At 38.6% G+C, this 27,259-nt stretch overlaps 2 protein-coding genes and 1 pseudogene across 2 annotated transcripts; 1 reads left to right on the forward strand and 2 right to left on the reverse strand.

Annotated features, from left to right (window-relative positions):
• Nucleotides 1-889: 889 nt before the first annotated feature.
• Nucleotides 890-1,834, reverse strand: Or4e1 (olfactory receptor family 4 subfamily E member 1). The gene has a single exon (XM_026414243.2). The coding sequence runs from the start codon at nucleotides 1,832-1,834 to the stop codon at nucleotides 890-892; it is 945 nt and encodes a 314-aa protein (XP_026270028.2).
• Nucleotides 1,835-17,473: 15,639 nt separating this feature from the next.
• LOC113200699 (transcription initiation factor TFIID subunit 9-like) lies at nucleotides 17,474-18,649 on the reverse strand. The gene is given in 2 exon segments (XM_077799843.1): nucleotides 17,474-17,852; nucleotides 17,855-18,649. Coding segments are annotated over 2 exon segments (795 nt in total). The 5' UTR covers nucleotides 18,458-18,649; the 3' UTR covers nucleotides 17,474-17,660.
• Nucleotides 18,650-23,030: 4,381 nt separating this feature from the next.
• LOC113200715 (large ribosomal subunit protein eL31 pseudogene) lies at nucleotides 23,031-23,385 on the forward strand (annotated as a pseudogene).
• The last annotated feature ends 3,874 nt before the right edge of the window (nucleotides 23,386-27,259 follow it).

A 27,259-nucleotide genomic window follows, 5' to 3' on the forward strand; every position in this document is an offset into this window, starting at 1 on the left:
GATATTTTCATTTTTTCTTTTCACTAGATATAGGATGGAGAGACTAAATGTATGTTTTGTTTGTTACTATAAACCTAGTACCTAGCACAAATTAGGTGCTTGGTAAATATTTGCCAAATGAATAAATAAAACATTTCATTGTTCTGATGGCAGGTTTCACTGAAAACTTCTTGAGAGTGTCAGTAATTTCAATGGTTAAAAGTCTTCTTTGTCACCAAAGTCATGTGCAGGCTTACTTTGTCTGATTCACCAGTTTTTGCTAAGCTTTTAGGCAAGCATTTAAGTGAAGATGTAGGTAAGGGCTTTCCAGAAATCTGAAGGTTTGCTTAGATCTTGGTTATCACTGTAACAGAAAAGCAGGGACAGTCAGCATGATGTATTGAAGACAGCTTGAGTTGGTGTTGATACACTGGGGTTTAAATCCTGTCTTTAAACCCAAATTCAAAGCCACTAAGCTAGGAAACATTCTCATTTTCTATTTTCATCACACCCTAAACTCCACGAAGGAGGGACTATATGTATGTTTTATTTGTGAGTATAAACCTAGTACCTAGCATGAATTAGGTGCTCAGTAAAAACTAGTCAGTATTTCCTAGCTGGGTGACTTTGGGCAGTCTATTTGATCTCTTTGAGCTTTAGTTTTGTCATGTGAAAATCAACACAATACCTACCTCACAGGGTTGTTGTGAGAATTAAATGCACAGTGCCTAGAACAAGTTACAGGAAATGGAAGGTATTACTAATCACCGCTATTGCTGATTGTTAGATATGGGGCCAGAGGATAATTTTACAAGTCCTACAGTCTGATAAATATGGTATATAATGCATTCTTTGTCAGACATTTCTTTGACTTGGAGCACCAGGCATTTTGAGGGCTTAGACCTTTTCATTATTTTTCTTTCTTCTCCTTCCTCCCCATTATCTTGTTCAAGGCATTCTTCATGTCTTCATTCCTAAGGGTGTAGATGATGGGGTTTAGCAGAGGGGTGACAGCAGTGAAAAACACAGACACCACTTTGTCCTCTGGGAGGCTGGTGGATGGGCGGGAATAGATGAAGATGCAGTGTCCCAGGAACAGTGTGACCACGGTGAGGTGGGCTGCACAGGTGGACAGGGCCTTCCGCCTGCCCTCGGAGATCTGCTGCCGCAGACTCACCAGGATGACCGCATAGGACACCACAAGGACCACAAAACAGACCACGGAGATCAGCCCACTGTTGGAGACAATGAGGATCTCAATGATGTGGGTGTCAGTGCAGGCCAATTTGATCACCTGCGGCACGTCACAGAAGAAGTTGTCAATCTCATCAGGACCACAGTAGGGCAGCTTGATGGTGAGGGAGGTCAGGGATATGGAGTGGATGGTTCCTCCTGCCCAGAGGGCCACAGCCAGCAGCACACATACCTTCCAATTCATCACTGTCATGTACTGCAAGGGTTTACAGATGGCCACATAACGATCATAGGCCATGACGGTGAGGAGGAAGATCTCTGTGCAGGCGAAGAGGTGCAGGAAGAACATCTGGGTCACACAGGCATCAAAGGAGATGAGCTTCTCCTCTGACCAGGTGTCTCTCAGCATCTTGGGCACAGTGACAGTGGAGTGGCAGACATCGATAAAGGACAGATTGCTGAGGAAGAAATACATGGGGGTATGGAGCCGGCGGTCATAGATGATAGTGATGACAATGAGGATGTTCCCAAGCAGAGTCAGGACATAGAAAACGAGAAATATGGAAAACATAGCCATCTGCACCTTCTGATTTACAGATAAACCTCTAAGCCGAAAATATGTCACTAAAGAAGTTTGATTGAGTAGGAAAGCCTCTTCCATTCTCTTTGTTGAATACTCCTGCGGAGAAGTAAAAAAATAAAAATGTCAGTATAACACTTCATATCTAGAATTTATAGTTAATTGTTTTGTGTTTCTCTTTCCCTCCCTCCTTTCCTACCTTCTTTCTGTTTTAATTTAATTTAATTAAATAATTTATTTTTTTTTTGGTGCTGGAGATTTGATTCTAGCTTGCACATGCTAAGCACTAGCTCTACCACTGAGTTACACCTCTAACCCTGTGTTCCTTAAATCATGCTGAATGCATAGTAGGTGCTGAACACTCACTTATGGAATAATAATACAGTGGAGAATCTCGATTCACTAAGACTCATAAATCCACCTTGAAGAGGGAGATGGAAAGACCAATCATGCTATTCTTCCCTTATTATAGCAAGATCTTAGTACTTAGATTTAGGTTATGGATTTTTGCAAGAGGAGATAGTAGGGTTCTCCTTACCATAAATAAGTAGTTTGTTCAAGGTCCCATAAATCTGACCTCAGACATAATTTCTGGACTACACTTTTCACTAACCCAACATACCTGCTCCCCTGATGTCAGACACTGTACTTTCTGAGGTGAGGCTTTCAGAGGGCAGCAACATTTCATGAAGCAACTGGATAACTGACAATGTGATTGTGATGCTTTTGAACAATTATTTAGAAGAGGGCGAATCAAACTCTGGAAATCTTGGAAAATCCGGAGAGAGCGTAAGGAGGCTTGCTAGTCCTAGAGCCCTCCGCTAAAGTAGGTACCTCCTTCTTAAACTGGAGGTCAAAGTCCAGGCCCACTAGCCTCATTGTCTTGACTAGATTATCTCTAGCTTTTTTCAAATTCTGATTTTGTTGTCTGTGCTTAGATATCAGGGCTTAGATTTAAGTGATCGATTTTGACTGGAGGAGATATTAAGGTATCTCTACCCTAAGTAAGTAATTTCTGGTTCACAAGTAAATCAAAACTTGTTATTTTCTTTTAGATTAGCCTATGTACCACCCTAGTGTCACTATTTTTTAAAATAACATATATGTGTTATACAGAGTCATAGAATATTTAGTTCTTAAAGGGACTTGAGAGTTTCCATAATTTTTAATATTTTTTTCCTTTTACAAATAGGGAAAATGAGGCACAGATAGGCAAGGCAACTGGATGTGGGTCTTAAACTTAGGTCTCCTGACTCCTGGTCCAGGCTTTATCCACTCTATCTCTACTTGGATCTGAAATTCTGTGGTGGTTGGTAGAACTGGGGAGTTAAGTAGAATGTCTTAGTGACCGTCTTCCTCTCCAAGGTGTCCCAAGTCCGCTTGAGGGAGTGATCTATGGGAGTTTTGCCCCATCATCCTGCCTTGGTGCACAGCCTTCCAGGAGTGTCTCACCCTTGGAGACTGTTTCTTGTGGTTCCTTGGGCCCCTCCCTCTTATGCTACCTCCTGCCTATCACAGATCAATAAGGTGCTTTGTATCAGCCCTTGAGATCAGGCTCTCTGCTAGACAAATCAATAAACTCACATCGCTCATAGAAAAAAGGCTAGAGAAAGCTTCTTTTCTGCTCCTAGCTCTCTGTATTTCCTGTATCTCACCAGGCAGGTCTCCTGCAGTTAATGGCTCCTTTCGCCGTTTATATCAGAGGACAAAATGATAGTGTCAAAGCAAGGAGCTAGCAAGGTAGATCTGTGATATGTTTTTGTTTTGGAGCAGGAGAAGTCTTTCAATTGACACTTAAACATTAAATGGGTCTGATGCTTTGATTAATACTCACTGTAACATCTTAATACAGTTATGGATTAATTTTACTATTTAGAAACTTTTCTTAGAGCATGAATTTAAAGCTTTTTCTCCAAACAACAACAACAACGACAACAAAAACAAACAAACAAACAAACCCCAAACTATTTTAAGTGTTAAAAGATTTACGTGTTTTCCTGGTTTCAAAATTGAAAAGGAGAATCCTGACCAGGAATGGAGCCAGAGGTGTATTTTAAATTCAACATGAGACATTTCTGCTGTACAGGTAGAAATGTGTGTGTGTGGACTGAGAACCAAGTGTGCAATAAAGACTTCTATCTCCTCCTCATAGGAGATGGGTAAGCATTTAAAACTTTTTCTACCATCAGCATTTTTTTTCCTATTTTTTATGGAACCACAGGAAAAAAACACTTTGAAAAATGGAGCTATGTTTGCTGCTCCATTTGGTGCAGCAATTTGGTGTTAGTTTATGTCAAGAATATGGTGCACAAACTACATACATTTCAGGAGAAGGGGGGAAATTATTAAGAGCAAAACTAGAATAGAACTAAAATGCTTATAAAACTCACCCTGAGTGGTTTCTGATGCTTTCAGTACTGAAAATGACTGAATTGTTAGTCCTGTAGTGTCAATACCAAGAGTATCATCTTCCAGTGGAAATAATAATCTGTATGGAGTTGGACAAGTCAAATAACCTCATTTACCTTGATTTTTCCATAAGGAAGGTGAACTCTCTTGAAGTTCCTTTGGGTCTTGTTCACAGCTGGTGACAAGTCACAGCAGATATACTGGGTGATATTTCCTGGTGAGAGGTACGATTTCAGGATTTTTCAGAGATGAAAAGAATCACACCTTTGTTCCTATGGTCTCATATTTTGCTTTCAATACATAGAGGCATGTTGCTCTGCAGGAAGATGTTATAGGATTGGTTTCCAGTTGAGGATGTGGTATAGGATTTAAAAGACATAATCACCCATTTCTGGAGGCCATGCTAGTTTATCAGGGAGCTTCTAAAACAGAACCTTAACTAGTTATTCAGAAAACCAGTGTTGCTGGAGCATCTTCCTTCCACTTTAGCACACTTGTTAGCTGCCAAGTTTTGTATTGTTGTTTTTAGATGGAATATTCTACCTTAAATTACTGAAAGGGAATCATAGAGAAAGAAGGCAGCTGGGATTGGCAGCTGTAGTGCTGGTGTTTTCTACCTGAATTATATAGGCTTTATGCACATGGAAGCTTTTCAGCCATGACATCAGCTTGCCCTGTTTAGTTGGTAGAAAAGTTAATTCTATAGGGACTGACGTAACAGTCTTTGCAGTCACTAAGAGAATTTAATGAAAATGCAGGACTTAAGCACCTAAATCTTTAGGAGGTACACACACACACACACACACACACATATGATTAAATGAACTGCTATTTAGTGATTATCTATTAAGTGCTAATTATTAGGTGATGTGCTTTCATGTTTTCTTATTTAATTCATATAAAAACAGAAATGAGAGAAGGGTAATGGAGATAATATTTTATTTTTTAAAAAACATTTATTTTTTAGTTGTTGGTTTGACTTCTTTATATAACTCAAAACAATTTTCTGATAGGTCATGTTAAGCAATGGCAAGTTATCATAAAGACATAATTATAATCAGCATCTTTGACAGCTGATTTGCTACTGAAAGTTCCATTTGCAGAAGAGAAAGTGTTCAAGACTATCACACGCACTAAACTTCTTAGAAGTATATCAATTTGATTATATTACAGAGAATATGAATGTTCTTTAATCCCTTTGAAGTGAATACTTCAAAGTATTGACACTATAATGTGGTTTTATCTCTTTGAATTTTATTGTTGTTAAGAAAGTATATTTACTTGTTGGTGGATGAAATGTTCCATATATTTCTATTCAGTGTAAATTGTTGATTGTATTATTTAGTTGTGTAGTTTCTTTAATATTTTTACTTTTTTTTTACAGCTGTATGTTTCTTTCTTTGTAATCAGGTATTGAATTGTTCAGTAATCATTCACACATATTATTGTAACACCAACTTATTGGAAAGGCAATCTGTAGTTTTAACAAAGCATACTTTGAACAAACAAAATCCAAATGGCTTTTTTGCATTTCTATATAATAATGACTGAATACATGCCTGGAAAGCTCCAATCCCTACTTTACTTTTCCCAGAGTGGAAAGAAGTCGTGCTTTTTCCATTCCTGGAACGAGCCTAACTTAACTCTTGAAATTCATTCACCGTTAGAAATCAAAGTATCTGTTATGATCTGTCCATTCCTCCTACTCGACCTAATAAATCTGAAATTTCTCATAGGGAAGAGCTGGCAGGTGACAAATCTGCTTTGAGTATGCTTTGCAAAGAGGTAGTTTCTACCCTGCTGGTTCTAGTTGGAAAATGTTGAAACTTTCAGGAATATAGTTGAGCATTGATAACTAATATTCCTCATCCTGTTTGACCAAGGAATTTCAATGCTGGGACTTGTCATTAATAAATTTTCAGAGTTCATCTCAAAGTGTTTTTGTGACCTAAGAAAATTAGAAATGAGACAAATCAAGCACACAAAGAATATGATGGCGTAACTTTATTAGTATGAACAAATTTAAGTTGTGTGTAGTAAGTTATTAAAAAACATAATAAAATGGATGTTCAAATAATACATAATGATACTTGGTATGTATATTGTGAAAAAAATTTTTCTTTCTGAATTATAACTTAGTTTGTCAGTATTAAAAAAGGATGAAGAAATGCAATTTTAATTGCAAAATGTCTTCAGATTGGGATTGTATTTTTTCTTACGTATGTATATACGACCCTTCAGATTTTTCAAAAATATATTTTCCCAATGTTTACTTTCAAAAGCTTACATTTGGTTTATTTCAGAAAGCAGTTCAATGCTCAAGACTTCAATCTTCATCATAATTGTAAATAAGGGGGATAATAACAAATATACTGTGGTGATTTCTTCATTACAAAATGAAAATCACATTTTTTTCACAAAATAGTTCAATAAATGGATTTTTAAAATATTTGATAGATAGTTTTTCTTAAAATCCATTGAAAAGTTGTCACTGGTGAGGTGGATATAAGTTATTTATTAATTTTTTAAAAAAAGGTTTATTTATTTCTGCTATCAAAGAACAGAATTATGACAGTGTAATTTAACAATCCTAACTGGCTTCATTTTAAATTTTAAAATCAGGTAACACTTCATTCCATAAAACTGAATCAGTTTTCCTATGAGCCAAGCACTCATCAAAAATAATTTGATGAGTTAACATCAGATTATTTATTTTGCTTACACAAAATAAGGACAAGGGAACTTCACTATTTCACCAGTTGAGAATAGCTGTTCTCCCTCCAATCCAGATTTCTCTTGGAGGACCAGATGTGTCAGCTTGGTTTGATTGACTCAATGTTGTGTCCCCCCCCCCCCCCCCCCCCCCCCCCCCCCCGGCCCGGAATATTGTCTCTGTTGAAAAACTGGCTTCACAAAGAAGGTGGCAGCAGGAAAATTTCAGAATCCAAAGCTAAAAATAAGTCTTGGGCAGTGTGGGGTTATTTTCTGTCTCTGAGAGGGATCATCCGGTGTCTGAGGCCTGGGGACAGAGGCAAAGTCCTCAGTTGTCCATCCAGGAGATGTCACTCTCAGTAGCATCTGGTCTCCTGACCTGTGCTCGCCCAGGACGACCATGGGTAAGGAGCAGCAGGTCTCAGGGGACGCCTGACCCTCTGGGAGACAGAGCTCTCCCTGGGCAGACCCCGGGGCTGAGGGTCAGTGGCCAGGGGAGAATCATGTCAATGACTGTCCCCACCTGTGGACCCTGAGGTCCTGGGGCAGGGATGCAGGAGGCAGCCAGTGTCATAAGACATCCCCGTCCCCAGCCAGGCCAGGAGCCTGGCTAAGTGAGGAGAAAGACGGTGTCCCTCCTCAGGGCCTGGCCCCTGCACCTGGTCTCACTTCCTCCCCAGCACTGCCTGGAAGGGGAGGAAGGGACACCCAGGAGAAGGCTGGGAAGTGAGGCCACCGTCACATTCAAGTTCAGGGTGCGACAGCTCAGTCTGCCCCCCAACAAGCCCCATACTCAGCTCCCCTTCATGGGCCACGTCCCTTCTGAGAGTCATGCACTGCTCTTTATAGGCACAAGGACCCAGAAGTTCCAGGGACACGTCCATGTTTAGGTCCTTGGATCCGGAAGTTCCTGGGACATCCATGTTTAGACCAGCGGATCCGGATCTGGATCCGGAAGTGCCTCAGGTGCACGACCATGTTTAGGCTCTAGGATCTGGAAGTTTCTCAGGTGTCCATATTTAGGCCCACGGATCCAGAGGTTCCTCAGATGCATGTCCATGTTTAGGCCTCTGGATCCGGAAGTTCCCCAGGCAACCATGTTTAGGCTTTAGGATCCGGAAGTGCTTCAGGTGTCCATGTTTAGGACCCAGGATCCAGAATGCCTCAGGCATCCATGTTTAGGCCCCCAGATCCAGAAGTTCCTCAGGTGCACGTCCATCTTTGGGCCCCAGGATCCGGAAGTGCCTTAGGCTTTTTTTGGTATTCTTTTGACTTACTTTTTCCAAGAAAAGAGGCTTAAATACATTAGTTTGTCTTCTGTTTTCCCCTTTTTGTAATTATGCATATATATGCCCACAACATGTTTAAGAAAATTATTCTGTTACATGGAGGTGAATTAAAAAATATTTGGAAAAAATATTTAATTTTTAGTTGTAGTTGGACACAAAGGTATTGCACCTTTTTTAAAATTTATTTTTATGTGGTGCTGAGGATAGAACCTAGGGCCTCACACATGCTAGTCTAGTGTTCTACTGCTGAGTCACAACCCCAGCCTCCTCCGCACCCGCCCCCGCCGAAATTTTAGTCAGCTTTCTGACAGAGAGTTTACGTGATTTGATTCAAGAACCAGATTGTCTGGGTGTAAATTCCAATATCCTAGATGTGTGTGAACTTGGGGAAGTTACTAAATGTCTCTGGTCCTCAGTTTTCTCATCCATAAAGCATGAATAATAATGCTCAAATTTTTTAGAACTCTTGAAATCTTTGCAAAGCATTTGGCACTTAGTATCTTACATATGTTAGCATAACTATATAATACACAATTTAAGCAAAAAGCAAAGCAAAACAGCAACAACAACAATAACCACCGCCAAATACCAGTCAGAATTTCTGACTTCAGTTATTTGTTATTTTAGTGAAAATTTAGTTTTCTGATCCAGGTCTCCTTTTGCTTTTTCTCTTTATATGAGCTTGGTGATTTAAATTTCAAAATGAAGAGTCCAAAAGGGAGAGTTGAAGATTATTCTTTGATTTTTAAATTTAAATTTATTTTTAACAGATATATAAAAACATAAAACCGTATAGAGTAAGGGGTACCATGTAATTTTTTTTTTTGGTATGGGGTACTGAACCCAGTGGCACTCCACATCCCCAGCCCTTGTTACTTATTTATTTTTTTTGAGACAGAGTCTTGAAAAATTTCCCAGGCTGACCTCGAACTTGCTGTCTTCTGCCTCAGCCTCCAGAGTAGCTGTGATTACAGGTGGCATCATTGTTCCCAGTTCATGTGATGTTTTGATATGTGTGTACATTGTGTAATGTTTAAATCAGATTAAAATATCTACCTCAAACACTTGTCATTTCTTTATGGTGAAAATATTCAAAATTCTTTCTTCTAGCATTTAAAAATATGTAATACATTATTATTACCCATAGTCACCCTGCTATGCAAGAGTGCACCAGAACTTCTTGTTCCTATCTAACCACACCTTAATACCCACTGATCAACCTCACCCCCTTCTCCACCCCCACTCTCTCTGTATTCTGGTAACCACCATTCTGCTCTCAACTTCTGTGAGGTGACCTTTTAAAAAATTCTTTCTATATGGGTGAGATCATGTAGTACTTGTCTTTCTGTGCCTGGCTTATTTTACTTAACAGAATGATCTCTAGTTCCATCCATGTTGTCTCATGCAACAGATTTAATTTTTTTAAATGGCTAAGCACTATTCCATTGTACACATGCACCATAATGTTTTTTTTTTTTTTTTTTTTTTTTTAGTTCACTCCTCAGTTCAAAGAGCTTAGGTTATTTCCATCTCTTGACTATGGTGAATAGTCGTGAAATAATGGGAATGTAGATGTCTGTTTGACATATTATTAAAATTTTCTTTGGGAATGTACCAGTAGTGGAATTGCTGGATCATATGTTATCTATTTTTAACTTTGAGGAACATTCAGAGTGTTTTCCATAATGACTGTACTAATTATATTACCACCAATAGTGCACCAGCGTTCCCTTTTCTTCACATCCTTGCTAGTGCTTTTCATCTTTAATCTTATTTATTCATTATTTCTGTGGTGCTGGAAAATCAAACCCCTGGCCTCTTGCATGCCAAACAAGCGCTGTATGACTAAGCTATTCCCCCAGCTTCAGAATTCATCTTTGTTTTGAGACAGGAGTCTTATGATCTTTTTGATAATAATCCCTCTTATTAGAGTGAGATGATATCTGATTATACTTTGGGTTTGAATTTCAAGATGGAATAGTTTAGTGGGATGGTTAGGATAGCTTAATTAAAGGAAATGGAGCAAGAAATAGCCCTATAGCCACCTCTCCATGCCACAGGTGTAGAAGGTGGTAATAGAGGGAACATTCTTAGAAATTCCAGAAAATGCTGATTCCCAAGCCATCATGGTTTGGACTCTTTTTGCCTAGTTTTCTTGTTGAATTCATTATCATTGATCAGAGGGCAGATTTGGTTGCATTGAAAAAAGCAGAACTTCCAGAACTTATGCGTACTGCTCTGTGGCCAATGTGGGACTTGTATTGTTACTATAACAGCTTTGGAAATCAGGGTAAATTTTAGGAAGAGGGATAGGCGGTTTTTTACTAATTCTCTGTACTCATTATAGAAATATGTACAGAGAATTAGTAAGAGATACTTTATCATAGTCCTGATATCCTGAGAGCAACACCAGAAAACAGTGTTCAATTGATTATAGGGCGATTACTATTATCACTGTCATTGGTAAAAACAAGGTTGAGAAATTAGTCTTTAATCTTTTTAAGTTATAGTTTCTATGCTTTTCCTTGCCTATTGGTGGCCTCTCTCTCTGGTCTGTTACTTCCCCTAACTGTACATTAGACTGCCACTTAGATTTCACTCAGGCTTCTCCTTCCTGGAAGACCCTCATGTTCCAAATTGTGTGTTCTCAGTTCCTGCATGGAATAAGTGAGTACAATGGTTTACACATGCATTGCACTTTAGAGTTTGCAAAGCTCTTTCACACTATTTTATTTTCACAATATTTCTGTGAGGTAGGGAGCATTATGAAAAAATTGGACTTGCTGTTAAGACATTTTCACAGAGTTTACATGTCAGGTAAGTACCTGGACCAGGGTTTAAACTGAGTTTTCTGATGACGAATCCAGCATTTATTCTATCCCTAAAAGTGCTTTTATTATCTTACCCATTTTAGTAATTCAGAATTACCATTCCCCCAAATGCTAAGCAAGAAACTTCAAGTCCATCCCATTTCTTCTCTTCCTTTCATATCCCACATGCAACCATTTATCTGTAAAAGAAAATGACTCTGCCTTCACAACATATTCTGAACCTCACAACTTCTCAGCATCGTCTCTCTCTGACTTCTGTAATAGCCTCTTAACCTATATGGGTTTCAATTCTTGCCCCCTCAGCCCATTTTCCTTTCAACAACCAGATTATTTTTTTTTAAAATTATTTATTTATTCTAATTTATTATATATGACAGCAGAGTGCACTTCAGTTCATAGTACACATATGGAGCACAATTTTTCATGTCTCTGGTTGTTCACAAAGTAGAGTCACCATTCATATCTTCATACATGTACTTGGGGTAATGATGTCCATCTCATTCCACCATCTTTTCTACTAGATTCATTATTTAGAAGTGCTTCTCTCTTTTTCTCAAATACCTCTTTTTATCACAATCAAAATAGAAAGTCTTTACCAAGCTCTACAAGATTCTATTTATTATTATCTTCATAATATTATATATATTTTCTCTTATAAGTCATCCCTTTCCTATGCCCCCTCCCACTTTTGGTACCAGGGATTGAATCCAGGGGCACCCAACTATTGAGCAACATCCCTATTCCTTTTTATGTTTTATTTTTGAGACAGGGTCTTGCTAAGTTGCTGAGGCTGCCTTGGAACTTATCCTTCTGCCACAGCCTTCTAAGTCCCTGCTATTATAGGCATGCACCACCATGCCAAGCTGTATTTTCTTGCTCACTGAATGAGCCATGTACCTTCCCTAGCATGTCTGACATGCATCTCTTGTCTCATGGGCCTGCACTGGATATTCCGTTTGTCTAGAATACTTTCCCACCTTATCTCTGCTTTACTTTCAGACCTCTGGTAAAACATCTTAAGAAAGAAATTTTGACAATTTCTCAATCTAATTCTGTGGTCAATGGCCTCCAGCCAATGACCACCAGAAACAAACCTGCAGTCAAACTGAGCTGGGTCCATGTACTCCTTCCAATTACATCACGTCATGGCTAACATGGAAGGCTCAGTAAGCAGAGGATTTTAGAAAAGAATTATAGGATTGGGGCTTGTGTGGGTGGTAATGAGAAGGATTCAAAGCTGTAGTTTTCTTCCTCTGGAATAAATGCTGTTAGGAAGTGGGATAATTCTAAATAACTGCTTATCCTGATAACTTTCATTTAGAAGGCAAGAAGAGCAGAGAAGATGAAAATTTTAATTGGTAAAAAAGAAAAAATCACTCAAAAAGCCAAGACAGGGGAGTGTCTGACTGTTATGGTTTGGATATGGTTTTAATCTGTGTTCAGATGTGGCTATGGGACAGTCTTGTTTTCTTCTGCTGCATATGGCATAGGGTGGACCTGCCAGATGTTGGGGGTCTGAGAGGTTGTTGTTTTGAGGGAACTCATCATAGCCTAACAATGAATTCTGGACCAACTTCTAGACATCCCAAGGCCTCTGTATGGAGATAGAGCCAGGTTTATTTTCTAGTTTTGACAAACCTGTTTTCTAGTTGTCAAGGGCTGATTTTCTTTCACAGTTTTTTTCTTTTTTTTATTTATTTTTTTATTGGTTGTTCAAAACATTACAAAGCTCTTGACATATCATGTTTCATACATTAGATTCAAGTTGGTTATGAACTCCACAGTTTTTTTTCTTCCCTTTTAGCTGAAACCAATGTAAGGCAGCAGAACGTTAGTCTGTGTTATCTATATAGTCATTGGTGTCAAAATTTTTTAATCAGAAGGTTGTTCAGAGAACGTTGTTTGTCATGGGACCAGGATTAGTCTCTTCTTCCTTTTTGTTGCATGATGCATTGTTTAATCCTTTGTCATGACAGTAGATTTCAATCCCTAGTAACACACACATACACACACACACACACACACACACACACAGAATATGAATGGTATATATTGGTTAACTGCAACACAAGAAATAAATAGGAACAAAATGGTAATAAGTTCTTACAGCTAATCCTATGGACAGGGGCTTAATTGTTCAAACTTAGGAAATAAAAACATAAACCAAAGACCAGCTGATCTTTGTAGAGAGCCATGAAGCCTTTTCTTTTAGCTTAGTAACTAATTGTCTTAGTGAGTATGCAGTATTTTTATAGGTGCATCAAGAAGTGATTAATAAAGCATATATTTTCCATTTCAAAGCTCAGAGGAAACTCAGAGTTATGTGCTTATCTGTGATGAAGAACATAAATTGAAACTACTGTTGGGGATTCCAGAGTACCGGCTGTGTTTCCACCAACAGTGAGAGCACTGACTGAACAAGGACTGTGTCACCTAACTCAACATGAGACAACTCTTGGTTCCATTTTAATGTAGAATTTTTTTTTTTTGGGGTGGTGGTGGTACCAGGGATTGAACTCAGGGGCACTCAACCACTGAGCCACATCCCCAGGCCTATTTTGTATTTCATTTAGAGACAGGGTCTGACTGAGTTGCTTAGTGCCTTGCTTTTTCTGAGGCTGGCTTTGAACTCATGATCCTCCTGCCTCAGCCTCCTGAGCCGAGGGGATTACAGGTGTCTGCCACTGTGCCCGGCAAGATTTTTTAAAGTGAGTTAAATATTTCCTGCAAAGCAGTGTGGACATTCTGTAAAGAACACAAGAGTACTGTAGCAAAGATAGCACTAATATTAGTTTCCATTTCTGATGGGCTGGGTTTTGTTGTTAGGATTATAATGACCTCAGAAGAAGCATTTTATTGATATAGTGTTAAAAATATCTTTTTCTCTCTTACTTTCTATTTTTTTGTGGTGCTGGGGATGGAACCCAGGGCCTCATGCATGTTAGGTAAGTGCTCTCACACTGAGTCACATCCCCAGCTTTAAATCCAATTTTAAACTGAAATTTGGGATTAATTATGTGCAAAAAACTTAAGTTCTGGGTCAGACATGTAGAAAAAAATCACTATCTGAACTATCTAAAGAAACAGCTAGTTTTCGTCAGCAGTATTTGGAGGAAGATTACACAATTTGCAATCAGATGAATCAGAATAGTAGCAGAGTCTCAAAGAACAAACAAACAAACAAAACACATGAGAAAAATGTGCTTTTCTTTCAAGTTGTAGAAGACCAAAGGAAGTCAAAATTGACAGGATGAAGCCAGGAACATCATACATATAAACTTTTTAGTTGGCTAATAAAGAAGATTAGAATATAATAATAGATAATAATAATAATAGACAAGATTCTGAGGAATCTCCATACTGCCTTCCATATTGGCTGCACCAATTTGCTGTCCCACCAGGAATGTATGAGTGTATCGTTTCCCCTACATCCTCGACAACATGTATTGTTGCTTGATAATTGCCATTCTAACAGGAGTGAGATGAAATCTTAGAGTAGTTTTGATTTGCATTTCTCTAATTGCTAGAGATGTTGAATATTTTTTTCATATATTTGTTGACCAAAAACTTTTAATGGACAAAAGAATGGTGTTTTTTGATGAATGGTTTTGAGACAACTGGATAAAAAGAATGAAGACCCAAAACACACATCTTTCTCTCCACTGAGTTTTATTGTCAAAAGAATGAAGTTGGAACCCTACGTTATGCCATATACAAAAATAATCTCAAAATGGACAAAACACCTAAATTAAAGAAGTAAACTATAAAACTCTTAGGAGAAAACATAGGAGTAAATCTTTATAACTTTACATTTGGCAGTGCATTCTCAGAAATGACACTACAAGCACAAGCAATGAAAGATAAAGTAGAGACATTGGATTTTATTTTTACATAAAAAAGCAATACCAGGAAAGTAAAAAGACAATCTGAAGAATGTGAGAGAATATTTATATGTATCTGATAAATCATATATCTGATAAGGGCCTACTATCAGAACATATAAAACACCCTCATAGCTCAACAACAAAAAGATCAATAATGTGATTAATAATTAGCAAAAGACCAGAATAGACATCTCTACAAAGATGTGCAAACATATGAAGAGATAATCAGCATCTTTAGTCATTAGGGAACTGTAAATCAAAACCATGATGACATAATATTTTATACCCTACTAGGATAGCTGTGATTAAAAAATAAAGAAAATATGTGTTTCTGAGAATATGGAGAAATTAGAACCATTTCCATTGTTTGTGGGGATATAAAATGGTGTAGCTACTGTGCAACACAGTTTGTCAGTTGCTCAAAAAGTTAAACATAGGATTACAATATAACCCAACAATTGATGTTTAATGTTATGAACAATGGAAGAAGTTGTATTTTGTATTACTTTTCTTCCTGATTTATTTCATGTATGTTCAAATATATATTATTATTGAAAGTTTGATATGTAATTTGAACTTGTTGGACACTGTGTAGAATAATGAGAAAAATAAGATAAAAAACTTGCTGGGCATTTTGAAAACTATTGTATGGGACATAGGATGTTATTGTTTTAGCTACAATTAAGAGGCTATATCACTCATATTGTACGTTGCGTTGGAAATGATAATTTCATTTTTAGAGGCTTCACAAGTTTTAGGCTTATTGTGCATATATTATGTATAATCTTTTTTTCTTTCTTTCTGTCATTTCTCTCATCCATAAGAATAGCTCTTCTAGCTCTCTTGTATTCTCTTTCCATCTTTCATTCTTTTACACACACACACACACACACACACAATCTTACTGTGAAAATTTATGTCATTAATTCTGGGTATCTGTACATGTTGGCAGATCATTTTTTCTTTTTTCATGTTGGCAAATCTTAAAAAAATCTGGAATTTGTTTTCTCTACAATATTGTATGAGAAGGATGAGGAAGAAAAAGGAATGGAAAAAGTCTTTCAACTTTTAACAATGTCCTATGATTTTAAGTTGTGACTGGTTCTAGAGATTGTATTCTGTTTCAAGTCTCAAAAAATGGGCATCAAAAGCAACAAAAGTGTGCTTAGATGGATCCCTGCTTTCTTTCTCCTCTGCTCCCCACAGCAATGGGAGTAGCCTTCAGGGCACAAAACCATTCCCAATTGCAAAACTACAAACTCACTGCTCATACAGATCTGTGTCCCACCTCTGCAGGAATCTGTTCAATTTAGAATTTTTCTCACCCAGTCGATGCTGAGGATAGAGTGGGCTAATCAGCCGCTGGGGAGGGATCATTTCTGTCCTTTGCTAGAGTGAATGAAGAGCCCTGTGGCTGTGTGTAGATACTGTCTCCAGCTGTTCCCTGTGATGAAGGAGTCTGCCCAGCTCCAGAGTGGAGACAGTGGGAGCCTGATTAGGGGAGGCACTGTGTTGGGCTGTTCTCTGGGGCTGTTAGTGCTAATAGAGAAAATTAGTTCAGCTGTGAACTGTTCATTTTTTTTTTTTGCTTATGTTGTGATTACTCTATTTAGAGAGATCTAATTGGATAAAAAATGTAAATAAAATGGAATTTTAACAAATGAGTGACAACAATTGTGCTAAATGATTTTGATCCTAAACTCACTAATTTTCCATTAAAAGAGACACACATTTTGCCACAAATATCCATCCTGAAAGTCATGTCCACAACTGAAGGTAATAATATATGATATATTGTATAGTTTTGGCAACATCTACATTTGTGAAAGGCTTATCTGTGACAACCATGGGAAGAGAAGCAAATTAGGATATGACCTTGGTCCTCCCCCACTCCCACCCTGCCCACCACTGAGGAAGAGATGAGGCTGGAAGGATAGAGGGGATGGCCTGTGGGTAACTTCCTGAGCAGTAGAGCCCAATCAGCACCTGCAGCTATTTGGCAAGAAACTTACAAAAAGGCTATTTTAAAATCAGGACCTACATGACTGGGATTCATGCCTCTCCAAAGAAGGAAAAATGCCTGACTGATATTTTGATTGTCTACAGGCTGCATGAACACCTCACGGACACTGAACACCTTACCCAGGATTAGGCAGGGGGCTAACTTTCTTAAATCTATAGATCTATATAAAGCCCTAGACAGTAGGCACTCTTGGATATCCCTCCCTTAGGACCCCTCCCACCTTGGAAACTCTGCCTTCTATCACTCTAATAAATCCTCTTTCTTTGTTCTCACCCTGTGTTTGTGAATTTTATTCTTCAAATTCACGAGACAATCCAACCCCATGCTCCATGTTTCTAGCCTCAGGTAGGTTGTCAAGGGATTTGGAAACAAAACCATTAGAAAAAAATCTTAATCACTTTCACTGGTTTTACACATTTAAAAATTTGAGCCTTCCCACATGGATACTGATAAATATATAAAAGATATTTAGACACAAATATACATTACAACATAAATAATGTATTTATAGGTAAGAATACTAATGCTTTTTTTTTTCAATTAACAACTTTATTTTTTACACATAAAGGCTGATGAAAAACCATTACTGGTCCTATTAAAGAAAATCCAACATTGCAATTAAGAATAAGAACTATTATTTACTCATTAAATACTACTTAAGTTTTCTAACACACAACTTGAAAACATCCAGCATGCTTCTTTAATTTCAGTACAATGGATTTAAGACCAAGTTTACAGGTTACATGCATCAAAGCCAGATTACAAATTATCATAGTCATCATCATCATCATCGTCATCGTCATCATCATCGTCACGTTTTCTTTTCAATGCATTTGATGATTCATTGGCAGTATTTTGTGAGGATACCATATTAGTAGTAATAAGAATGTTTTTGGACCCAATTAATGATGGATTAATCAGAACATTCTGAACTGCTGATGTTGCAGGAATTGAGGTTTTACAGCAGGGGACTGTGAAGTAGGCATTTGTACTGTAAACCTTTGCCCTGTTAGAGACATTGGAGTCCCTACCTTAGTTGAAACAGACATGGTTTGTGGGGTTGGTGTGCCTAGTATGGGAGTACTTGGTCTGCTAGTAACTGAACCAACACTTAACCGTGGTACTGTTATTCTTCCTGCAGAAGTAGATGCTTTCTTTTGTAAAGACTTGAGCCTATAGTTTGGAGCTGTTAGGCAATATCTATCAGGAGGCAATCTAGGACCCGAATATGGCTTGATCAATGGCAAAGGGGTTTGATTTCTTTGCCTTGCAATATCTAATAAAAAATCTCTCGGGGGAGGAGAGGTAAAAGACTGGTCAGCTCGACACTGGATTGCCAATCGCACATCATCTGCATCAACAGTAGCTTTCTTAGCATGGCTGGAATAAATTTTAGCATCATCTAGAATTGTGGTCACATATCGGAAGGCAAATTCCAACATCTGATTTATAACTCTTGGCTCATATTCTGTAATCCCCATATCCTTCAGGATTTGTGCCATCATCTGTGCATCTTTCGGCATGCTCTTGGGAGAAGCCATCTTGCCAGACTCCATGATATCCGGTGATCAAACTTCTTGAGCTAAATCACCCACATTAATGTATTTCAGTCCTGATCTTGATGCATGTTCTTTGCCTAATGTAGTTTTTCCAACCCCTGGAGTACCGGTGAGCAGAATGTTCGGTAACAACATAGTCCTCCACAGAGACCGCAAAAGCGCCGAGGCTCACGCGCTCAGCGCACTAGGGAGAGGAGCCGGACAGAATACTAATGCTTAATAGGAGAAAATGGCAGGGGAGAGGTGGGAAGTTTATAGAAATTGATACTGCAAGGACCTGGGTTGAAATTCTGATTCTTCCTCTTATTGATGGATTGGTCCTAAGAAATTGGCTTAACCTCCCCAAATTTTATTTTGCTCAGTGAAAATTAAGACTAGTAATATATATTTTACAGGACTGATAGGAGTATCAGTACATCTAAAATCATTAAAATTGGGCCGGGTTGTAGGTTAGTGGTAGAGTGCTTACCTCTCATGTGTGAGGCACTGGGTTTGATCCTCAGCACCACATATAAATAAGTGAAATAAAGGTATTGTGTCCATCTAAAATGAAACAGACATTATTACCTTATGTATACATATGACTGCATGATCAATATGATTCTACAACATGCACAATTAGAAAAATGAGAAAGAATATCCCATTTATGTATATCAAAGTACATCAATGCATTCTACTCTCATGTATAACTAATTAGAACAAATAAAAAATTTATAAAGTTAAAAAAAATGAAATGACCTAGATAGCTTGGAAGCAAAACATAAACAAACAATAAAACTAGTTTGTACATATGACTAATGTATTAAAATCAAACTAATTTAGTTAAATAAAGAATTATTAATTAAATACACATACATATATACATTTTTTTGGTGCTGGAGATTGAACCTATGTCCTTATGCATGCTTAGCAGGAATCTGCAAGAATCTGTTCACTGAGCTATACCTTGAGCCCCTAAATATATATTTTGCTTTTTAAAAAAATATTTAGTTTTTAGCTTTAGGTAGACACAATATCTTTATTTTACATTTATGTAGTGCTGAGGATCGAACCCAGTGCCTTGTGCATGCTAGGCGAGCACTCTACCACTGAGCCACAACCCCAGCCCCTATATTTTGCTTTTTAATTAGTTATATGATAAATGAAATTTCCAGGAGGATTTATACTGTTAATGAATTACCATGGAAGACTGTGGTGAAGGGGTTATATTAATTTCTTCATCTCATATCCCACTTATTTTTGTAAGAGCTCTTGACAACCAGGCTGGAAATTGAAAATATGGCGTGAGCAGATCTCCTGACTGTGGCTGGGCTGTGCAGTCTGGTGATGGTCGTAAGATCTATGCTCTAGTCTGTTTTCATTGAGGGTTTGATTTTGAACAATCCCCTCCAACTTTTTACTCTCAGTATCTTTTATTTTTATTTTTATTTTTTTGTACTAGGGATTGAATCCATGGATGCTTTACCACTGAGCCATATCCCCAGCCCTTTAATTTTTTTTCCTTTTTAATTTTCAGACAGGTTCTCACTATGTTGCTTAAGGCCTTTCTAAGTTGCAGAGGCTGGCTTTGAACTTGCAATCCTCCTGGCTCAGCATCCTGAGCTGCTGGAATTGCAGGCAAGCACCACCATGCCTGGCTACTCTCAATATCTTCACTTACATAATCACAGAGTTTCACTGGTTGTCCTCGAATTGGGGAAGGAGGTCTCATCTCCTGGGTAATTCAATTGATAGATCTATAGTAGCTGGACTTTTTCTTACCCAAAACTGAAATGTCCCTGAAGACATCTAACCTCTCCTAGGAGGGGGCAGAATGTATTCAGAGTGGCACACATTTCTGTGCTGTGACAGATGCAATGGGAAGAACTCAGAGACTAATGAACCCCAACCCTTTCCTTCAGAGTCCACAGGGAGGTGGAGTGAAGGCAGCCAGGCAGGACTGATTCCTCAGAAAAATTTTACAAGGTTGTGAGTTGTTTATGATCCAAAGACTTCAGTAAATTAGTGCTTAACAGTGAACTTTGTGAAAGGCAGAGATCCTTTTAGAAAACAACCCAGAAGGTAGAATTGGTATCAAAGGCAACTGTAAAAACACATGTGGATTTCAAGATTGCTAAGGGGAGTTTCAGAAATATAACTAAGTCTTTTTTTTTTTTTGTGGTGCTGGGGATCGAACCCAGGCCTTGTGCATGCAAGGCAAGCACTCTACCAATGGAGCTATATCCCTAGCCCTATAACTAAGTCTTGTATACTTTGGATTCCTGGGGACCTTACTCCATCATTACCATATCACCCATTGGTATCTTTAATTCTGTTCCCACCAAATTATTCCTGTTGGCCTGAACATGCTTAGAACTTTCCTATAATTAAAAGAATATTCTTGATTCTGTTGCCTGGTTGCCTACTATCCTACTTCCTTTTTATTTTACCAACACATTGTTGCTTCTATAAACTGATTAGTTTGCATTTTCTAGAATTTCTAGAATTTGATGTAAATGGACAATATGTCATTTTTTTTTTAGTGTAAGTGTGTTCGTTTCTTTCACTCAGCATGATTATTTTGAGATTCATATACGTCATTTCCTGTACCAGTAGTTCATTCCATTTTATTGTTGAGTAGCATTTCATTATGTAGACATCCTAGTTTGGTTTTCACTTTATAAGGATGTGATTGTCAAAACAAGGTGGAACAGCCAGGCATGGTGGCATAAGTCTGCAGTCCTAGGCAATATAGCAAGATCCAAAGAAATGAAACCAAAGAAACAAAACCTGTGAGAGACACAAGGAACAACAACAGCAGTACAGAAGTAAGTGCTGCTGTATCTAGGAGCTTACTATGCGTGAAAATGAGAGCACAAGTCAAGGAATTACACAAATTTAGACAAATTATTTTGGAGTCATTGAATGGAAAATGAAGCAAATATCAAATTAGATCCCTCACCTCATTTAATACAGTGTGAGTAATTAAGCAGGGCAATGACATGTTAAGATTATATGGTTAAGCTAGAAAATAAACACAAATAGCAGTAGAAGACAGGAAATAATGAAAATCAGAGCCCCAATCAATGACATTGAAACAAACAAACAAAAATTCAAAAAATAGACAAAACAAAAAGTTGTTTTTTTGAAAAAAATAAATAAATAAAAGCCAAGTGATCGAAGAAAAAGAGAGAGAAAATTCAAATCACTAAAAATCATGATGAAAAAAGGAATATCACCATGGACACTATTGAAATACAGATGGTAATCAGAAACTTCTTTGAAAATCTGTAGTCCAATAATATAGAGAATCATGATGATGTCGACAAATTTCTAGAGACATGTGACCTACTCAAATTGAACCAGACAGACAGAAAATTTAACAGATCAATTTTAGGCAATTAAATTGAAGATACCACCAAAAACCCAGGGACCAGATGAATTTTCAGCCAAGCTCTACAAGACTTTCAAAGAAGAACTCACACTAATACTTCTCAAATTATTTCATGAAGTAGGAAAAAAGGGAACCCTTCCAAACTCATTCTATGAAGCTAGTATCACCCTGATACTTAGGAACAGACTTCCTCAATAAGACTCCTAAAGTACAAGAAGTAAAATCAAAATCTGATACCAAAACCAGACAAAGACACATCAAGAAAAGAAAACTTCAGACCAATGTCCCTCATGAACATAGATGCAAAAATTCTTAATAAATCCTAGCAAGTATCATACAAAAACATATTAAAAAGATAGTGCACCATGATCAAGGATCAAGGGTGGTTCATCCAGGGATGCATGTTTTAACATACGGAAATCAATAAATGTAATTCATTACATAATTAGACTTGAAGACAAGAATCACATGATCATCTCAATAGATGCAGAAGAGGCATTTCACAAAATACAGTACCCCTCCATGTTCAAAACACTAGAGAAACTAGGGTAGTAGGAACATACCTCAATATTGTAAAAGCTATCTGTCCTAAGCCAAAGGTCAACATCATTCTAAATGGAGAATAATTAAAAGCATTCCCTCTAAAAACTAGAACAAGACAGGGATGCCCTCTTTCACCACTTTTATTCAACATTGTCCTTGAAACCCTAGTTAGAGCATTTACACAGAAGAAATTAAAGTGATACAACCAGGGAAAGAACTCAGATTATCAATATTTGCTAGTGACATGATTCTATATTTAGAAGATCCAAAAAATTCCACCAAAAACTTCTAGAACTCATAAAGGAATTCAGCAAAGTAGCAGGATATAAAATTCACACGCATAAATCAATTGCATTCCTAAAATATCAATGACAAATCATTTGAAAGATAAACCAAGAAAACTATCCCATTCACAATAGTCTCCAAAAAAAACTATTTGGGAATCAATCTAACAAAAGAGGTGAAAGACCTCTGCAATGAAAACTACAGAGCTCTAAAGAAAGAAATTGAAGAAGACCTTAGAAGATGGGAAGATCTCCCATGCTCTTGGATAAGCTGAATTAATATTGTCAAAATGGCCATAATACCAAAGTGCTATACAGATTTAATGCAATTCCTATTAAAATTCTGACGATGAACTTGGGCCTGGCAGAATGGCTCCCACAAAGAAGGGTGGCGAGAAGAAGAGGGGATGTTCTGCCATCAACGAGGTCGTGACCTGGGAATACACCATTAACATTCACAAGCGCATCCAAGGAGTGGGCTTCAAGAAGCGTGCTCCTCGGGCACTCTAAGAGATCCAGAAATTTGCCATGAAGGAGATGGGAACTCCAGATGTGCGCATTGATATCAGGCTCAACAAAGCTGTCTGGGCCAAAGGAATAAGGAATGTCCCATATCGTATTCGTGTGTGATTATCCAGAAAAACGTAACATGGATGATGATTCACCAAACAAGCTCTATACTTTGGTAACCTATGTCCCCATTACCACATTTAAAAATCTATAGACAGTCAAATAATACAAGGGGGAGAAATGAATTACAGTAGAGGGGGTAGAGAGAGAAGAGGGGAGAGGAGGGGAGGGGAGGGGGGATAGTAGAGGATAGGAAAGGCAGCAGAATACAACAGACATGGCAATATGTAAATCAATGGAAGTGTAACTGATGTGATTCTGCAATCTGTATACGGGGTAAAAATGGGAGTTCATAACCCACTTGAATCAAAGTGTGAAATATGATATATCAAGAACTATGTAATGTTTTGAACAACCAACAATAAAAATAAAAAAATTAAATAAATCTAATATGCCCCCCCCCAAAAAAAAAAGAAAGCCCAAACGTACATGAAGGAGAAACCCAAAATAACAAAGGACAGAAAACACTTAAATAAAACACAAACAAGGACTAGAGATGGAGCTCAGAGGTAGAGCACAGGCCTAGCCCATGGGAGGCCCGGGTTCCATGCCTGACACTACAAAAACAGAAAACAGAAAAAGCAAACACACACACACACACACACACACACACACACACACACAAATCTATAGACAGTCAATATGGATGAGAACTAACTGCTGATAGTTAAATAAAGTCATAAAACTGTTAAAAAAATTCTGATGATGTTCTTCACAGAAATAGAAAAAGCAGTCATAAAATTCATTTGGAAAAATCAGAGGCCCAGAATAGCTAAAACAAGCCTCAGCAAGAAAGTGAAGCAGGAGGCATCACAGTACCAGACCTTAAATTATATTACAGAGCTACCTTAACAAAAATGGCATGGTATTGGCAGATAAACAGACATGAAGACCAATGGTGCAGAATAGAAGGCACAGAGACAAACTCACATAAATATAGTTATCTCATACTAGACAAAGGCACCATGAACATACATCGGAGAAAATCAGCTTCTTCAACAAATGGTGCTGGCAAATCTGGAAATCCATATGTAATAAAATGAAATTACTCCTCTCATCCTGCAGAAAACTCAACTCAAAGTGGATCAAGGACCTACACATTAGACTAGAGACCTTGCTCCTACTTGAAGAAAAAGTAGGCCCAAATCTCTATCATGTTGGTTTAGGAACAGACTTCCTCAATAAGATTTCTAGAGTACAAGAAGTAAAATCAAGAATCAGTAAATTTCAGGCTGGGGTTGTTGCTCAGCGGTAGAGCACTTGCCTAGTGTGTGGGAGGCCCTGGGTTTGATCCTCAGCACCACATAAAAATAAATAAATAAATAAAGGTAGAGACATAAAAAAAGATTAAAAAAAAGAATCAGTCCCATCCCCCACAGCGGACACTCCGCCGAGGCAGTCAGCGGCCACCATCCGGGAAAGCTGAAGGATACACCGCCACTCTCCTTCAGAGTGCAACATCAAAACAGGTCGGTGTCATTCAGCTCACCCCCCAGACAGCGGGAATTCGCATAAAATCTCTCCTAGGCTTGCCGGGAGAGGGAGTATCAAGCTGAGCCTCCATACAGACTAGGGGGAAACCAGAGTCACCTGACCTCCAACCCCTCCTCCCAGTAGCAGCCAAAAGGAAACCTGGCTAGCCAGCGCTGGGGGAGGGGCAAGCAGAAAAAATCAAAGTGATAGAGTGCCAGGGATCCCAGCAGCCTGCAGCAGGGCCCCGGAGATCCAGGCCAACTGATTCGCGTGGCCTGCCCTGCGGCTACAGAAGGCGTGGCGCCTCAGTGAAGCCATTAATTGGCAAGCAGGGAGGTTAGGGAAGGCCATTAGGTGGAATCCCACCAGCCAAGCCCACACGGACCCTTGGGCCGAGCACGGGATCTCAGAAGGGGAAGGAAGCGGTACAGTCCCATCCCCCACAGCGGACACTCCGCCGAGGCAGTCAGCGGCCACCATCCGGGAAAGCTGAAGGATACACCGCCACTCTCCTTCAGAGTGCAACATCAAAACAGCGGACACTCCATCCAGGCAGTCAGTGGCCACCATCCGGGAAAGCTGAAGAATACACCACCACTCTCCAACAGCTTGCAACATCAAAACAGCCAGCAGCAGGACCCCGGAGATCCAGGCCAACTGATTCGCGCGGCCTGCCCCGCAGCTACAGAAGGCGTGGCGCCTCAGAGAAGCCATTAATTAGCAAGCAGGGAGGTTAGGGACTGCCATTAGGTGGAATCCAGCCAGCCAAGCCCACCGCCCACGCCCGGAACAGGCCCAGCGACCTGCCAGCATTGTAGTCACGACACCCCAATTGGAATAGGGACAGAGCAGAGCCGCCTTCCACTCCCGGAACAGGCCCAGAGAGCCGCCAGCGTGGTAGACACGTCACCCCAATTGGAGTAGGGGCACAGCCGCCGCCCGCACCTGCAAGGGAGACTTTTCAAGTATACAAGAGCAACATAAATAAATAGGGGGTAAATTTCAAAACACAACAGTTGCACCAAGCAGAAAGAAACGCGAGCAGTATGAAAAGACAAGGAAAGAAAGGACCACAAGCAATGCAGGTCAACTCAACTTTAGAAGAGGTAATAGCTGCAACAGATGGAATATCAGATAAAGAGTTCAGGATATATATGCTTCAGATGACCTGGAGTCTCAAGGAAGACATGAGACAGCAAAATCAGACAATGAAAGATCACATTGACAAACAAATCCAGGAAGTAAAAGATCAATTTCACAGGGAGATAGAGGTAATAAAAAACAAACAAATTGAAATTCTAGAAATGCAGGAAACAATAAACCAACTTAAAAACTCAATTGAGAATACTACCAGCAGAGTAGATCACTTAGAAGAGAGAACATCAGACAATGAAGACAAAGTATTTCAACTGGAAAAGAACATAGACAGCTCAGCAAGTCTGCTAAGAAACCATGAGCAGAACATCCAAGAATTATGGGACAATATCAAAAGACCAAATTTAAGAGTCATTGGGATACAGGAAGGCACAGAGCTCCATTCCAAAGGAATAAACAGTCTATTCAGTGAAATAATACGAGAAAACTTCCCAGAATTGAAGATTGAGACAGAATCCCAAATCCTAGAAGCCTACAGGACGCCGAATGTGCAAAATCATAAGAGATCCACACCTAGACACATTATAATGAAGATGTCCAACATACAGAATAAGGAGAGAATTTTAAAAGCTGCAAGAGAAAGAAAGCAGATTACATTTAGGGGTAAACCAATCAGGATAACAGCTGATCTCTCAACACAGACTCTGAAAGCTAGAAGATCCTGGAATAACATATTTCAAACACTGAAAGACAATGGGCTCCAACCAAGAATCGTGTATCCGGCGAAATTAAGCTTCAGGTTAGAAGATGAAATTAAAACCTTCCACAATAAACAAAAGTTAAAAGAATTCGCAGCTAGAAAACCATCTCTTCAAAAAATCCTTGGCAAAACATTACAGGAAGAGGAAATGGAAAACAACATTGAAAACCAACAATGGGAGGTAGGACAGTAAAGGGGGGAAAGTAGTCAAAGAGGATAACAAATCAGGTTTAGTAACATCAATAAACAAATATGGATAGAAGAACAAACCATATCTCAATAATAACCCTAAATGTTAATGGCTTAAACTCACCAATTAAGAGACACAGGCTAGTAGAATGGATCAAAAAACAAGACCCAACAATATGCTGTCTACAGGAGACGCATTTGATAGGAAAAGATATACATAGACTGAAGGTGAAAGGTTGGGAAAAATCATATCACTCATATGGACCGCGGAAACAAGCAGGAGTGTCCATACTCATATCTAATAAAATAGATTTCAAGCCAAAGCTAATAAAAAGGGATATAGAAGGACACTTCATACTGCTCAAGGGAACCATACACCAACAAGACATAACAATCATAAATATATATGCCCCAAATAATGGTGCAGCTGTATTCATCAAGCAAACTCTTC

The sequence above is a fragment of the Urocitellus parryii genome, chromosome 6, assembly GCF_045843805.1.
Source record: "Urocitellus parryii isolate mUroPar1 chromosome 6, mUroPar1.hap1, whole genome shotgun sequence".
In the NCBI taxonomy this organism is placed as follows: Eukaryota; Metazoa; Chordata; class Mammalia; order Rodentia; family Sciuridae; genus Urocitellus; species Urocitellus parryii.

Coding starts and splice junctions, on each gene's coding strand:
- Or4e1 (XM_026414243.2), bottom strand. CDS start 1,834: ATGGAAGAGGCTTTCCTACTCAATCAAACTTCTTTAGTGACATATTTT.